The sequence below is a fragment of the Stegodyphus dumicola genome, chromosome 3 (assembly GCF_044657685.1).
Source record: "Stegodyphus dumicola isolate Sdum_Otavi_A_Nest chromosome 3, ASM4465768v1".
Lineage (NCBI taxonomy): Eukaryota > Metazoa > Arthropoda > Arachnida > Araneae > Eresidae > Stegodyphus > Stegodyphus dumicola.
In genome coordinates, this window is record NC_140770.1 from 239,148,848 (window position 1) to 239,165,320 (window position 16,473).

The 16,473-nt window shown below is 28.7% G+C and overlaps 1 protein-coding gene across 3 annotated transcripts in view; it reads right to left on the reverse strand.

Annotated features, from left to right (window-relative positions):
* Positions 1-16,473, reverse strand: part of LOC118184708 (uncharacterized) — a 76,851-nt gene that overhangs the window by 10,148 nt on the left and 50,230 nt on the right. For all 3 annotated transcript variants that reach the window (XM_085813953.1, XM_035354421.2, XM_035354422.2), the window contains 4 exons: positions 16,257-16,401; positions 14,756-14,919; positions 12,715-12,790; positions 10,514-10,605 (listed from right to left, as the gene is read on the reverse strand). In XM_085813953.1, the coding sequence (XP_085670079.1) occupies positions 10,514-10,605; positions 12,715-12,790; positions 14,756-14,919; positions 16,257-16,401 (477 nt within the window). The remainder of the gene's footprint in view (positions 1-10,513; positions 10,606-12,714; positions 12,791-14,755; positions 14,920-16,256; positions 16,402-16,473) is intronic.

The window sequence follows — 16,473 nt, forward strand, 5'->3', positions numbered from 1 at the left end:
TGAAGTCATTGCTGAAAAAGCACATTTTCCTCTTCTGTTATACAATATTTTGGACACACTAATTCTTCACATACAGCACACACTAATCCTTCACTATTTAATTCTTCAATATTAGAAAAAACATTCAAGGAAGGAAAATCCACCCATTCTTAATTCAGCTCTGTCTTGCTCAATACACTGTCTTGCTCACAGTCAGTCACTTAAATATACACACTACTCTTTTAAACTGCATAGTAAATCAAGAGCAAGATTAACTACAAGATGCTTTCTTTTTGTACTTCAAATGAGGACTGCTCAGTAGAAAAAAGTTTAGTCTGTATTAATTTAGAATTCAAACAAGAAAAATCAGCATTATATTTGCAAATTTTCACAGGACTAGTTTAGTTTAGGACAGTGTGGTTTAATTTACATTATCCAAACTAAGAGAGCCTTAAAATTTCGTATTAAGGAATATGAAGCATATGTTAGAAAAAAGGAAGCCCCCTTTGTCCAACACTGTTGGTCCGAAAATCACACTTTCAATTTTTCTGCAGCCAAAATTATTCAAAAAACATCTTCCATTGGTGAATTAGATTTTCTAGAGTCATTTCACATTCAAAAAAATCTTTCTGTTCTAGTTAACGACTCTAATTGTAATCCATCTTTGCCTTCAGCCTTTAAGGAAATTAAGTTTTAGGTCTTGTTTCATCAATAGAAGGTGCCAGTAGCTTAACTCTTGACCAGCCATTCTTATCTAATCACTATATCTTATCTCGTTCATTTGCACTTTGGTAGTTGAGGAAACTAGTCGTGTGAAAATATAACACTGATTTTTGTTATTTGAATTCTAAAGTAATACTTGTTCGGCCTGTTATTTTATCTTAATTAAGGTTTAGTCTGGTTTGGTTTATTTAATTATGGCAAAGCACACAAAGGCTATCTGCCTAAGGAGAAAAATGCATTAAAAAAACTGGCTTGTATCTATGCCACATGTGGGGAAAACTCTGAAAACACCAATGTAGCCAGCCCATTCGCCAGGGTCCAAATATGGCTCAAACTATGAGTATTCAACGGCTTTGCTGCTCGGCTGTTGGTGGGCCCCTCAGTATGAAGAAATCTATATAAGTATGTTATAATTTAGTTATTTCAATTACTTATGGAGTTACTCACTTTCAATTACAGAGTTCGTACGGTCCTTAAGAGTCCTTAGATTTTTTGGAACCGATTTTTGGTCCTTAAAAGTCCTTAATTTTGGCCAAAATCAGCAGGTCGTCCTTAATTTTAATCATCTGAAATTTCTGTCTGTTTTTACAACTGCCATTTTGAATGTGAATTACCATTTTGGAGGAATATTTTTGTGATTCACTAACATATATGGTTATCTTTTGAATTGGGTCATGGGTTATAATTTGTTTCTATTTCTAATATAAATGATGGGATACTCGAGTTTCTAATCAAGAAGTGAAATATAAGCATTTCGAAATTCATTTTTTCTAATAAAGAGCTCTTAAACAACTTTTTGCTTTTGGGGATGTGAATTCTTTTATTGAACGGTTCTAAATTTGGCGATTTTTCAACATGTTGGCGATTTTAAGCTTAGTTTCTATAGAAACTTTTTAATTCCGAGATCTGAGGATTTTTCGACGATTTTTTTTTAAAACATCGTAACATTGATAAACTTCATTAAAATAATGGTAATATATTGAAATTATATTTAGAAAATAACATTAAAGTAAAACATTTTTTTTTTCGCTGTCATATTATAAAGTTTCACTTTGGCAATTTATACTGTATTTTAAATCTGAAAAATAAACAAGGTATAATGCTGTAAAGCACCATTTACGAAACAGCTCTTAGCAAAAGCAAAATTAGCTATGTAATTAATTAAAAATGTATTTTTTAAAAGTTTTCAAAGTAAGAGTTTTCCCCATGTAATTGTCTTAGTCAGAGTATTCAAAATTCTCAAAATATGCATGAGTCTTCCTTATAAAATTAATTTTACACTTTTTCCCTCCTTTTTTATTTCCAAAATATTTCTGGCTTTTTGTTGTTACAGAATTGGTAGGGATAATTTTTCTTTAGGATTTTAGACATTGCATCTTGGAAAGTTTTAGAAGGATTTGAAGGTAAGATTTATAGACCCACGAATCTAGAATATTCGAGAAATATGTGACAAAATGAAAAATATCTCCATGGTATCAACACGTAATGGATGTATTTTAGAGAAAGTTTGCAATGAATTTCTTAATTTTTGGAGAAGTAATGAATGAAGTTTTTGAATGTTTTACTTTTGATACTAGAATCTTAACATGTTTATCTTCCCTTTATTTTCTCTACTTTTCACTAGACACAAGCATGGAAAATATCAAAAATGCTTCTAATCTTATCACATGGGCAGCCATTATGGAAAGAGATTTTTTTATTAATAAAGAAATTGAAAACTTACAATTTAAAAGATTCATTTAATATGTCTTAATGTACCATACACACAGCTGGCACTAGGCATTTTCCAACTTGATGCAATCTCTGTGGACCCTAAATTCTGTTGCCTAGTGCTTTTCTAAATGCTTCCAATGCCAGCTCTAAATTCTAAAAGTTTTGCCATTTCTAGATTTTGTTGTTCGGTGTGTCATTTAATTCTAAAAATTCTACCACATCAGCTCTGTAACTGGCCTTTACCATACATATTTCATATTTCTTCTGAATATTCATAATACTAAAATAAAATTAGCCACTTTTTCTATATATTCTAAAAGCATTTAGTGTTTTTTAGAATAACAGAAATCCTTAATTAAATCCAAAAATTCTAAAATGAGAGGGAAACGTGTTGAAGAAACTGAATACATAAAGAAAATTATTCTTCAAAGATATGTGCAGCTATTATTATGTAAATTACCCAATTATTTATGATTTCAGCCTTCACTATAATTTTCCATTTTTATTTCCTCATATGATAGAGTTACTGAGCCAGATTAAATTTAAATTAAATTGTATAATCTTTGACCGCTAGTCCACATTATTAGTTTGAATTTGACTGTTCTTTTTTAATTATGTCACCGTGAGCTGTAATTGATTTTGTTGGCATCAGAACATACCTTTATGTTCTAAGTTCTTTTTAAACAAGAGGCTGATTTAAACCTTTGTTTTATATTGTAGTTAATTTCAGACATAGCGATAATGAGCTTCACGTCTGTCGGGGGTTTTGAACAATTTAACTTTTACCAGATCAATTAAACCATCATAGGTACATTGTGGAGAGGTTGACAAGTTAGGCGATAAAGCACGCAGAAACTAGCGAGAGCATTGGTTTGCATATTGAGACAAATCTCTAAAAAAATCTCTGAGAAAATTATTCTTCAAAGATATGTGCAGCTATTATTATGTAAATTACCCAATTATTTATGATTTCAGCCTTCACTAGCTTAGTTTGTATTAATTTAGAATTCAAACAAGAAAAATCAACAATTTTCCATTTTTATTTCCTCATATGATAGAGTTACTGAGCTAGATTAAATTTAAATTAAATTGTATAATCTTTGACCGCTAGTCCACAATATTAGTTTGAATTTGACTGTTCTTTCTTAATTATGTCACCGTGAGCTGTAATTGATTTTGTTAGCATCAGAACATACCTTTATGTTCTAAGTTCTTTTTAAATAAGAGGCTGATTTAAACCTTTGTTTTATATTGTAGTTAATTTCAGATATAACGATAATGAGCTTCACGTCTGTCGGGGGTTTTGAACAATTTAACTTTTACCAGATTGTGGAGAGGTTGACAAGTTAGGAGATAAAGCACGCAGAAACTAGCGAGAGCATTGGTTTGAATATTGAGACAAATCTCTAATTGTTAGAAAAGATGCTTAAAGAGAAGAAAATCGATATAAACTAGCCAAAATGTCGTTTAAGAATCTGTGTCATAAATTACATATATTTTAAACTGTGAAATTTTATTAGATTTTGATTTTAATAGGGCTTTTTTTTTAAACAAATATTGTTAAAAAATAAAATTTAATAGTGATCATGTAAATCTATAATGACTAAGGTTATCAAAATACCTAATGTAATTATTTATAACTAACTGCTTACTCTTAAAAATTATCTCTACATATTAGAGTATTAACTCTACATATGAGTATTAATGAAAGGCAATAAGACATTCAGTCTTATTGCCTTTCATCAATACTCACTGTGGTCACAAGATAAAATATAAAAATGTAAAAATTCAAATTAAACTTAGTTTTTGTATCTACTGAGACTTAAAATAATTCAAAACAACTTATCACCTCTGGTGCTTTAATGGCTTATTGGAGCCCTAAAGTATATTAACTAGGTTACCGCCCCCGGAACTGTACACGAAGCTACGACACTAACTGCATCAAACAGAGCCTAAATAACTTTCAACACTTGCCAACCGTGCCTACATCAGGCCTTTCAGGTTTGTTCTAATCAGCAGATTTTTCTCTAGACAAGCAGCAGCGGTGACAACATTCAGTCTTGTTATGAATGATGCTGATTATGATCTTATTTTTTTATTTTAACGTACGCCGTTTGACATAAAATCTACCTGCTATTTACTACACCTCTAGACTGACCAAGTGTGGGACAAAATGAGACATAAAAAAAATTAACATAAAGCTAACTGTTAGTAAAACGTAAATGCCACTTATCTTCTTTCAAATATTACCAACTATTACAAGTGTAAAATATTTAATGCTATTTGATAAACAGCATAAAGTTTATTTTATTCTCAAACTCTTTAACAATTATGTTAATTAATTCATGTTTAGTAAAAATGCATACTACTTAGGGATCTATTTTATTTTTAGGATGGTATTACAAAAGTGAAATTCAGGCATAGATAATATTTTCAATTGAATATTTTCAGTTCCCATTTGCTCATAGGTCCTTAATTTTTTTTCAGTAATGGTCCTTAAAAGTACTTAATTTCCGTGTGCAGAAATGTGTACGAACCCTGAATTACTAAACTTGTCTCTTAGCTTTTCAGAGTTGTGGAATATCGTCTAATATCTCTCTATATGAAGAAGAAAGTCTGTGTGTTTGTTTGTTCGCTAATAACTCAGTCACTTCTATAGCCATAGAGGTAAGAAGTAAGATGGAGTCGCTCTAACCAGTTTTCCCCCATACCCTGCTTTGAAGCACTGGCAATCCCCGTGTGGTGACCAAAACATTGGGCCATTTACCAAGTTCAATGGGTTTTGACATGATTGGATGTAAATATTTTGTAATTACGTCGTAAATATACATATAAATGTATATATTTTCTTTTTCTACAATACTTCAGAGTCCTAAGTATATGAAAAGAATACATTTTTAAACAACATTTCATTCTGAATAGAATTAAATGCTATACAGAACAGTTTGCTCAGAATGGTTTAATTTAAATGAAATATTTTCACAATTTTCGTTAATTACACTAGAAAAAAAATTTTAAGGTAATTTGATTTTATTCAGGTAAGGATTACAAAAATTAGGATCAAAGTTTACTGTATTATTAATATTAAAATTATGCATTATTTCTTTTCTATTTATAGAGCTTCTTCCTAAAATACTTTCTCAAATAGGACATGATTTTTTAGCTTCTGAAGCATCTTTTAAATTGAAAACTATAAATCAATTTATAATTAATGATCTATCTGGTCCATTTCAAATTACAGCACCTTTTATTTTAATAGTGAAATACTTTAAATAGTACTTAACTTTCTCTGAATATTTCTGAAAGGGAATAAAATAAGGACTTTTTTTTTTTTTTTTTTTTTAAATATTATTTAAAACTTTTAACTGAGTTATTATAAAATGTAAGGGAAATAATTCTTTTAATTATATTTATCAGATTTTTTTACCCGTAATTTCAACAATATGAATTACAAAACTCTTTATTACTTTCTTAAGTACACATCTCATAGAATTTGCTTTACAGTACCTTTTTAACAGATTGCTTTCCAGTATGAACAAGTCTTCCTTAAATAGTTTTATAACATATTTAACAGGATTTTAATTTATCTTTATAATTCAATGTTAAGTTTATTATATATTTAGATAATATTTATAATCATTATAAATTTAGATACATTTAATAATTAGATTTCTTCACAGTAACTTTCACAGTTGTTTATGAATGAATAGATCCTTCATTTCAAATACATTTATAAATAATTTAATAAATATTTACATATTTTTGTTAAAGGCAGATACATGCTTTTTGAAAGTACATGCATAAATACCAATACATATTTCATATTTTTCATTTCAGGCATGTGCAAATCTTTAATTTCTGTGCATTCACTATATTTTTCGAGTAAAGTAATTTACACTAATTTAACATATATCCGAAAGTTTTACATAAGAAATATGTATAAATACAATTTGAATGAAAATTATATGCATTATTGTTAATAACCACTCAAAGGTAAGTTTTTCTTCAAAATTCCTCCACAATGGCATATCGTTCTTTAGGCAGATAGCCCTTGCAAGACTTACTCTATTTAATAAAAACTTAACCTGACCTATGTGCTTAATTACAAATATTTTAACATGTATAATTTTATAATTAAATTTGACCATCAAGTTTCAAACTTTTGACTTAAAACACATTTTAGGATACATTCATCATCAAATTCAAATCTTCTAGTAAATATATTTTGGCAGAGCACTCAATACCACTTTTAACGATTTTACAGTGTTTAATAATTCTCCGATAATATAATAAATAATAACAACTTAAAAAGTACAGGTAACAATAATATGTGGATGTGAAAAAAATGTATTTTATTTAAAATATTTTTGGCGTTTGAAACATAAAATAAAAGTAGCGAATACTCTATCAAGGGTATCGAAAGATGCATACAATTTTAAAGGTACCGTAAGGTATTTTTCATTCTTTAACCATAATATTTTTGCTAAAATCTATATTTTTATAGTTCAACAGCTTAGAATTTTATAAAACAAATTCATAATCAAAATTGCTGTTGTTAGTTATCGAAAAATAACCAATATGTGATTTTTGCCTAAATGTCACTAAACTATACAAATTGCTATTATCCATCATGCTATGAATGTTTTTTTATGCGAAAGTGTCCTGTTTTTCGATTTGTATGGAACTGTCATGTGGCAAAATACTATCACAGCATTGTCATGCAAGTATTTGGATGTAAACAAAAAAACAAAAAAAAAAAAAAAAAAAAAAAAAAAAAAAAAAAAAAAAAAAACACCGAATCTGGTGACCAAAGCTTCGGAGCAGTGCTTCACTTCTAGTGCCGGTTTGGTCACTCTTTCCTTTCTTACCTCCATGACTATAGGTAAAACTTTCTACAATTCTTCTCTGGGTCCTGGAAAAGGTTGACGTCTTTTTTTTTTTTTCAAAAAAAAAAAAAAAAAAAAAAAAAAAAAAGGGGGGGGGGCTAAATTAGAGATATTAATTAAAAACTTGGAAAAATTTTTGGCCTTCATTTTTCCAAGTGGGTAACTATCTCACAACCAGGAGATGGAAATCTGCTTTATTTTGAAAGTTGTTGCCACTAATCGCTTTCAAATCCTAGAATCATAAAAGTTCATAAAAAATTTCTAAGTTTATCAATGAAATAAAAATAGCATTGCCAAACATTAAATAAATTATTCCCGATTCCAAAAATTCATGGGAAGCCATTTTGACTATTCCCATCTTCGTTGGACTTTAATCAGCCAAAATATTAATTAAAAACTCTGAAAGTGCTAATTTTTGCACTTATTTTTCCGTGTGGCAACCGTCTCGCGCGTTGGAGATAAAAATGCTTTATTTCAAAAAGTGTTGCTACTGCTCGCTTTCAATTCATAGAGTTTGTTAATCAAAAATTTGTAAGTTTTACAAAATCTATGCATGTAAAGAAGAATGTGTGTTTGTTTGTTCATGTTATTGATTTCTGATCAATTATGATACATTTTACCACATTTAATCGACTAAAATTGAATATAGGTGGAAATATTTGATGGAAACTTTTATGACCATTTAATTAGAAAAACGAAAATCATTAAAAACTGCATGCCATTGTTGATGATATGATGGGAGAGAATTAGCTTATTTTTCTATTAAAAATTTTTAAAAGGGTTAAATATTGCATCAAATTAAAAAAGGTATGACTATGAATCGTATTTTTTGCATCGTCAATAGAGAAGGATTACAGTGGTATCGTTGTCTCTGTTGTTAGATGAATTACTTTCAATCTAACTTAACTGGCATCCGGTACTTCCATTAGTATGCATATATAAATAATACATTCTTTATCTAGTCTTTCTTTACTAGATACTATGCCTATTCAAACCTACTGATTAAGCAGTTTTAGAGCAACCTGAAACATTTTTTCTTAATACGGTTTTTGTAAACAGGTGTGCAAAACAAGAAACTTAAATGAGAGAATCGTACTTGTTTGTACTGGAATTACATATTTGGTAATCTAAATATCATTATTTCATATGCTTTCTATTGAATGAATCAAGTTTTATCACGTAAACCTCTCTGCAGTATGTTAAAAACTAAATATATTTTGATAATAACAACAAAGTTTTAACAAACTGCAACTAGCATGTTAGGTAATTCATAACTATTCATTAACAAAACAGAGAGAGAAAATAAAGGGGGGGGAAGTATAAAAATCTGAAAGCATTGAAGATTTTATATTATGCTAAAAAGGGCTTTTTTAAACGTTTTGTGTTTAAATAATAAAAATTACCTTTATTTAATAAATATCACGTTCTTCGCATTTAAAACACATACAATTCAATTCAAGAGCAGTATCACAAAATATCGTTATGTTTTTTTTTTTTTTTCCTGACACCAGTTGTTACGTTATTTTCTTTCTTCACGTTCATGCAGGGTTCGTGTGGATTTTGAGTGAATAATGACAACACTACTTGATGAAGTATCGAAACACGCTTTATTTTCCAGTAATTATCAGGACAGCTTCAAAATCTTGTTTAAAGTCATCAAACTGTTATAGACACATTGACACGATCAGCAACACAGCTTTCAGATTATCAAGCCATCACGGAAGAGACAGCTTCACTGCAAAGCACCAGAGTACAGCTCCCGACTCTGCTTGGTCTTTCTTAGAACTCCACGCTACAACTTGCGATGCACTTGATGACACACAGAGCACAGCTCCCGACTCTTCGGTTCAGTCGTTCTCAGAGCTCAACATACTCTCTCGATGATGCACTAACAGACGCTTTGATGCACTCGACGATTCACTCGGCACTCGCTGGCTGGCTGTCAATTCGATCGTCTGTGCACAGACTAACTAGATGAGACACTATCTCGCACTTGATGAGGCACACTCACACACTGACTGACTGCTGACCAGCAGTGTTTATGTAGCTTTCGGCTTGTGTTCGAGAACATTCTGGGCTAAATCGGTAAGAATTCGTTCCAGAAGGTTCTCCATCCGTACATGACAGATCGCCAATTTTGTCGCCAAATGGACGATTTCTTGCCAAATGTGACAACCCTGCCCTCCTTGCTATTTTATGGCAACCCTAAACCTTCTTTGCGGGGATACTATCTCATTGTGGCTGTACATTTCGTAGCAATATTTAAAACAGCATATCTATAATATTTCCAATACACAATCTTGCATGCTGAAGATAATCCCCCCCGTACAGTGTTGCCATTGCTTGCTTTAAAATTGTTGAGTTTATCAAAAATTTAATTAAAGTTTTACAGAATTTGAAATAGATAATAAAACAAATACAAAATTCGGGCTCCTAAATACCCATTTTTGGTGGGAGGACTACATTATTCAAAATTTTATGGTTCTAGGTACCATTTCTTTTTCACAATGTGAGAAACATTCCTGCATTCATGCAGATTCTTTATTATTTAGTTTCTTTGAATATAATACATGGTGATAATATTTGGTGGCAACATTTTGAAAAGTGAATCGACTCAAAATGCCATTTTGAAATTAATAGCCCTTTTGGACTTAAACAAAACAAAACAAAAACAAAAAAAAAAAAAAAAACCCACCACTACAGATTGTAGAATAACATCTTGGAGAAATGTTTACCATTAAAAAAAAATTAGCTCTCTTTCTCTCTTAAAAATAAAATAAATAAATAAACAGAAAAACTCTTGCTATTAATTCCAGAAACTAAATATTGAATACTGAATAAAATTAAATATCAACTCAAAATAATTCAATTTTAAAAGCTTTGCTTCTGCATTTCTTTATACTGCTATAACACTGAAGATAAGTGAAATATCTGACGTATCATTACTAAACAACAGCACTGATTTATTATAAGTGTTATTTATCATGAGCTGAAAGTAATAACATCAAAAATCTGCTTCAAGGTATTTAAAATTTTGGAAAGTATTTAAAAAATTGTGGTGTTATTAAGGTTGGATGGATAGTAAAATTAATTAAATTTACAGATGATTATAAATTTATAAAATGCTCTTACCATGAAATGAAAGCAAAGCTGTCATCATGACAGTAATTCACATAAAATAGCAATGCAAAACAATTAAATTTTTAACTTACGTTTTAGAAGGTGTTTGAGGATCTATATAGCTCTGTGATACCGAACTACTTTCAGAGTAGTGGAAATATGACACAGGGGCTTGTTGTAATACCTGAATGATAATAATTATATCAGTAAAATGCTGCTCAGATTCATAATAACTAAATGTATTAATAAACGAAAATCTAGATTGAATAGAAACTTTATATTTCTCTGTTTTATTACAAATATGAAATATTTATCAATCAAATATATTCTTATAGTTTTGCAGAAGAAATACAAAAATAAAAAATATTAGCATAAATAATTGCACATCTGTGGAAGATATGAAATATTCCATTTTACAAATAACTTCTAAGCTCTAACAAGGTACTAGAAATTAAAAAAAAAAATTCTTCTTCTAACTTTTAGCAAGAGTGATTTAAAATATGTAATATGGTGCATAATTTTAAATAGTTTTTGCTTTCATTGTGAAATTATTTAAAAATTCTTTGAACAACATTTTCTTTCATTTTATCTTTCTTCTGAAATTAATTTAGAATATTATTAGAATGTAAGTAAAGTTTTAGTGTTTGGGCATTAGGAAGTTTCCTTAATTTTCAAGATGAAAAGGTTCCTAATTCTTGAAAAGAAGTCAGTTTTAACTCCGTGTGTCACAAAAATAATCACCCTTTCATTTTTCAATGAAATTATTTATTTTAATGAGATTACATGTTTATTTTAGAAATTCTTGATACTTTACACAGCACACAGGAAATAAGAATGCACCAACAATGACTGCCCAGTTTGAACACTCATTTTTTTTAACACCAACTCCTCTTTGTTTATTGTATGAGAATGTGTGCTGTTAATTATAAAGTTAGATAAAAATGTGAAGCATACTTTATTATGCATGTAGCGAATATTATTTTAGGTTAATAGTGTCATGGATAAAACAGCAGTTATAAAATTATTTTTACATTTATTTCCTTTAAAACTTTTAATACGAATAATACAATGATTATACTCGCTACTTTTTATTATCTCTTAAATTGAGTATCATATTGTCTTTAATTATCCCTTACATATCAAGGGCCATAAAATTTTTAAATATATACAGATCATTTATCCCAAAAAATTTGTTATTTCTAGTGTAATGGTATAAAGCCACTTATTCTTCTCTGATTCTTTTTTATATTTTTTGTATCTGAAAATGATATCAGTTAGATTCTTCAGTAATTGCTTGAGAAATTTTTTTTCCAATAAATAAATTTATGATATCTGTTTTGCATTCCTGATATTTTGAATGAATTTATACCAGAACTCTCTGTAAAAAATTGGAAAATAATTAATTAATCACCCTTAACTAAACACTATTATATATTTTAATAACAGTAATAGTTTTCAAGATGATATTTTAGTTAGTACAGTATTATGATTCACATATGATTTGGTGAATATAGTAACTGAAGCAGTCGGTTGTTTAACACTATTATATTATAAGGACTAGGGTATTCTTCAAGTGCAACATTTCAGCTATAATATCTAGCAATGTAGAAGAAATTAATAATAAATATATTGTAATAAAAATTAGCATATTTTTCTAGTTTGTATTTATAGGCAATTTTCTAGTTTCTAGTTCGTATATTTTATATATTATTTCTTTTACAGTTTTATTTTAATATAAAATGACTGTTAATTTTGAATAACATTGCAAATTATCATATTCATATTTTTCATTTTGAAAATTAGATTTATTATATGAAAGATATGTATATTAGAGTCAATTGCTTAAAATAAAAAATTTCAATTCATTCCAAGACATTTGATATTCCATGAAGCAAATTAATATTGCTTTTTTATCTGTATGCTTTGCATGGCAATTCATCAATTTAAGCATTATCTAGAATGAATCATTCTAATAACTAGAAATATTAATTTTAAATTTTTGTTATTACATAAAATTATGAAACAGATGAACCTATACCAATTTTATAATTAAAATAAGAATAGGGTAATTAAGACTTTGGAACTGCAATGTCAACAGTTTAAAAATGTCATAAATTCCATGATAATATTTAATATAAAAACTGTTTAAAGTTAGTTGAATGAATAAACAAACTGTTTTTTCAATAAAATAAATTTCATTTATTTTTATTATAATGAATGCACAGGAGTTTAATTTTTTTTTTTTTTTTTTTTTTGTAAATTTAATTATTATAAAGAATTTTTAGCAACTTACAAGAGAATTATTTGATGCCATACTATCTTCACTGACTATGGACTTGGTATCATTACTAAATTCATCCTCAGGAGATCTGTTTAAAAAAATAATAAAAATATTTATTGTTAGAATGAAACACTAATTGAAATATAAAAAAAAAACATTTTCTGTAATGTGTCATTTGATATGGAGATTTCACAAGTCTCAGCACTACATTAAAAGGAAAAAAATCTGATGTGTACACCACATGACTTCCTTGTACGGAATATTAAATTATATGCATTTTTTCTTGCATTTCATTTAAACTTATTAGATTGAATTAAACCTATTTCGCTGACAGTGCATAAACCACAGTAGAATAAATGCATTCTTTAAAATTCACTTTGTTTACCATAGCGACACTCTGGCGCTAGGTTTACTTAACAGTATGATATTTCGTTCATATTATAACTCAGAATGCACAAAATTTATATCATTTAAAGAATTATCTAATCGTTGCCACATGTTCTATTCAAATACTATAATAAAGCTAGAACTATGTAAAAAAGAAATTAAGCAAATAAAACAAAAAAGAAATAGTTTTTCACAGACGATTGAATATTTCTCATTCAATTAATTCAGTTTTCACTTCGTGAGGCAAAAATACATAAAAACTCAAAATATCTGTATTAAAAATTACGAAGTAAATCTTAAACGTTTATTTCCTCGAAAAAATTCCAGAAAGGATTAAGCATGATTTAAATAATAAATGAAGGCGTTATCTTTGTTGTTGCGAAGCTAAGTTTTTCTAGATTGGCAACAAATACGCTACTCAGCTGTGTCAAATGTAAACAAGAGCAATGGCCGCCATCAAATTAGGCTTAGCGGCACTTAAACAATTTTAAAATTGTTGATAATTCTAAAAATATTGCATACAGATTTACTAAAGGCATAAAACCCTTAACCGGAAGATAAAAACAACATAATTCAATCATTTTTAATGCAAAAAATGTACAATTTACAAACATATAAGAGTAAAGAAACTGAGATCACTGAGCCGGGAAACAGAGTGGATATATTTATAAATATATTTATATACGTTTGCCACGGCCGATTGAAACCAAAATACGAGGTGCATATCTACATGTTATAGCAGTCCTATATACAAAATTTCAACGTTCTGAGGCTACTCGTTTTTGAGTTATGCGAGATATGTACGTACGCATGAACATACGTACATACATTCGTACAGACGCCACGAAAAATTCTCTTCAGAGTTCATTTTAAATTAGTTTTTTAGTTTTTGGAGGAAAAGAGTCTTTTATTCTGTCCTTACGTACAGATATCACGCAAAAACATCGTTAAATTGCATTCGAAAGCGGTCAAAGTGGATATTTTCATTGAAATATGCTGCCTGAAGCTTTTCGCGGTTACAATACTTCCTTTTTACTTCGTACAAGGAAGTAAAAATTATTCAAGTTTCACAAAACAATTTATCATGTGAAATAATTTCACTTTGCTTTTTAAGACTACTGATTACATGTGTTAATGTACAGGTTAGGCCCTATTTTTTGATTACTTAAATTCAGGTACACCAAACAAAATTATTTCCAAGCACTTGAGTATATCAGATGAATATATTCACAGAAATAAAGATGGATATAGAATTTGGATACAAGAAATGGGCAAAGTATTTTGTCTTGAGATGATATCTTCAAAAAGCTTTCAGGAACTTTCAAATAATGCTTCACTTTCTGATAAGATAAAACAATCCCCATATGAAGCATTATTATATGAAAATCTGAACAAATAATGAAGGCATATAATACTTATGAAGAAGTTAGTACACATTCAAATTTAGAAAATAACCTAAGATGCAAAAAGAATTGAAAATAATTTGAATTTCTAACTCTTATTTATTTTATTACACTTAGTTTAAATTAAATATAATTCTTAAAATTTATTCCATCTTTAAATTCTATTTATTCGCAGTGTGATCCAAGATTTTGATTCAGAAAATACAGTATACACATATATAAATATTCATAGATATAATCACAAATAACCACATAACACATACCGAAAATATCCTAATAATGGTGGCAGATTAAGTGGAGTTCTTTTCACCTGCTTTTCAGATAAAGTCTTTTTAGGATCTGTGTTCCAGCAGTGGCAGTTAATGTAATTAATAAAATAATGCACAAGATCCAAAGTTTCTTGACATAACTGAGAAGAATTGGAACTCTGCAGTAAATTAAAATAGCATTTACAATTTTAAAATTAATACAATAAATTTAGTAGTACACAAAATACATGCATGAAATATATAAAGAAACATAAAACTAATTCCTGATTGATATGCACTTTGAAATAATGCTGCTGTGAAAAAAATAGCAGAAACATTCAAAATCACAGTATAGACAACACACAAAAATATAATAAATATATTCAGAATGTGATGCAACCCCAGTTAAAGACCTATTACAGTATGAAAATGACTACCTGTGATGTTCAAAATCTCACGTTTCTAAAAAAAAAAAAAAAAAAAAAAAAAAAAAAAAAAAAAAACCCCACCAAAAACATCCTAATTTTAATGCATAATTAAGTTACAAAGTAACTGAAAACATAGCAGATGCCATCAAATCATAACATTTTGGGCTGTGGAAGAGATTTCTAGGTACTGAAAGCTTCTGCCAGTGACAAGGTTCACTGGTCTTAAAACTTAAGAAACTGATGTTTGATAATCATTAATGGTGCAAAAGAAGAGAAAACTGAATTCAGCTTTACTCAAATCTTTGCTGCACAATCAGCTTCATGTTGCCAATGAACATCATGATTGGAGGTCTGTGATGTCTTGAATAATAAATATTTCTTCTGAAACAAGTTGCAGTGTATTTTGAAGCTGGTAGAAGCTAAGAGTTCATATAGGCACAGCAAGGAAGGTGGAATAATTTCTTTCCCTCATTACTGCAGAAATAGACTGATGGTTTAAAAGCCTTGCAAAAGACAGAATGATGGCATTTTAATGAAAAGAAGTATAAATCTGTATGTCCCCAGTAATGGCATCCTGAACACAAAATGTAGGAACTATTTACATTTATTTATCTATGCTTTATTTATACAAACTATGAGATCTATATAAATTTATCTTATGCTGCAATTATTTGTAAATTTATCTTATGCTGCAATTATTTGTAATGAATTTTCCTTGTTATAAATTGTACTAATGATATCGTAGAGTGAAATTCAAGAAAATGTTTTTTTTTTTTTTTTTTTTTTGAGAAAGATAAGCATGTAGACTAGTCGACATGTTCACAGATTATGAATTCCATTAAGCATATTTAAAATGCACTTGGCAAGTTTCCTGCATCTCACCACAATGGACTTTGCAACAGATAGAAACTATTCATTTTAGAAAAGGCAACAATTTCACAAATAATCTTCTTGCACTCATGCCCTTTGATGTTTTAATCAGATAAACATTTTTCTGCTTTGCGCAACCCCTTAAAATATATATCTTGAAGTATTATCATTTCTTAACATTATTAAATAATATATATCTAAATTGAAAATAAATATACCTCAGGTTTAAACATTTCAGATACTTTCTTTGCTATTGCATTCAAATTTTCTGCGACTTTTTCAACACAATTTTCCTTTAGTTTCTCTCCACTACATTTCAACAACTTCTTTTTTAAGATGCTGATAAGCTTCTTTACAGCTGAACTGAAAATATTACAAACAATCATTTATTATATTTCATACATAGTAAATTCAAATTACTTCAGGTTTTTTTTC